We start from the raw sequence: 1,225 nt of genomic DNA on the forward strand, positions 1-1,225 counted from the left end.
GAGACAAGAGGAGGAGACAAGAGGAGGAGACAAGAGGAGGAGACAGGAGGAGGAGACAAGAGGACGAGACAAGAGGAGGAGACAAGAGGAGGAGGTTCTCCAGACCTTGAACTCTGGTTCTTTCTGCGACAGTTTTCGCAGCTCCCTGCTGAGACCGAAGGCGCTGAGCATGGCGTCGTCGGAGGTGATGGACAGGTAGGCCCTGCTGGCGATGCCGCGGTAGGTGTTGATGCGAGACAGAGAGAACTTCAGCAGGTCGTACTGACGGCCGTTACGACACTCCAGGCAGGCGCAGGAGATCTTGTGGGGCCACGGGATGCCGTGACCTTTCTGGGTCAACATGGTCACAATGTCGTACAGGTCCTTCTGACAAGCCAAGGTCAGAGGGGTCACGCCGGGGGCGAACTGGGAGTCGTCGATGGAGCGGTCGAAGATGGCTTGAGAGAAGGAGCGCACGTCCATCTTGTTGCCTTTCTCCTGGTCCAGTCGGTCTAGGAGACGCTTCACCACTCTGGGCTGGTTGGTGTCTACCGCCACCAGCAGGGCCTCGTGGATCTGACGGAAATCAAACTTCACCCCCTGCAGGAGGGCGTCCATGGTGTCCTCGATGCCCAGGCGTATGGACAGGTTGAGGGCCTCCCTCCACTGACGGTCCTCCGACTCATCCAGCTGTCGGATGATGCCGTCGCCGGTCTTCAAGAGGCCACACACAAGTTCCACCTTCCCCTCCTGGATGGCGCTGATGAGCTGGGGAGGGAACTGCATCTTCTTGTTCATGATCTCCCGCCATTGTTCCGGCTGTGGGACAGAACAGGGTCAGGGTCAGGGTCAGGGTCAGGGTCAGGGTCAGGGTCGGTCAGTGGAGAAAACAGACCTTTAAAAACTGTGATAAAAACTTCAAATCACTTCATCATCAACGTGAGACAGAACTCGATCAACAACTAAACAGATACATGTGCCCTGTACAGTAAACTGTTTGAGGAATTCTACCCGGCAACACTAAATATATACAAGACCTAAATAATATAAAAAAATATAAATAAATCTGACGAAGATTCTTTCATTTTTAGGGTCAGTTTTTCACCTTTGACCTCTGCTGAATTCCTTAGTATTTCTCCACCAGGGGTCAAACCAGCCTTACCATCGTGAAAAAATCCATAAAAATAAAAAGTCCCCGAAATGCACTAAAATGCAAGATTAGGTCCTAAAACATGCTGCCAAGTGA

At 52.3% G+C, this 1,225-nt stretch overlaps 1 protein-coding gene across 1 annotated transcript in view; it reads right to left on the reverse strand.

The window, feature by feature from the left end:
• LOC103395440 (short transient receptor potential channel 2-like) overlaps positions 1 to 1,225 on the reverse strand; it is a 10,266-nt gene that overhangs the window by 6,209 nt on the left and 2,832 nt on the right. Inside the window, exon 2 of the mRNA XM_025065610.1 lies at positions 106 to 798. Within this exon, the coding sequence (XP_024921378.1) occupies positions 106 to 798 (693 nt within the window). The remainder of the gene's footprint in view (positions 1 to 105; positions 799 to 1,225) is intronic.

Source organism: Cynoglossus semilaevis, chromosome 19 (assembly GCF_000523025.1).
Source record: "Cynoglossus semilaevis isolate Cse_v1.0 chromosome 19, Cse_v1.0, whole genome shotgun sequence".
In the NCBI taxonomy this organism is placed as follows: domain Eukaryota; kingdom Metazoa; phylum Chordata; class Actinopteri; order Pleuronectiformes; family Cynoglossidae; genus Cynoglossus; species Cynoglossus semilaevis.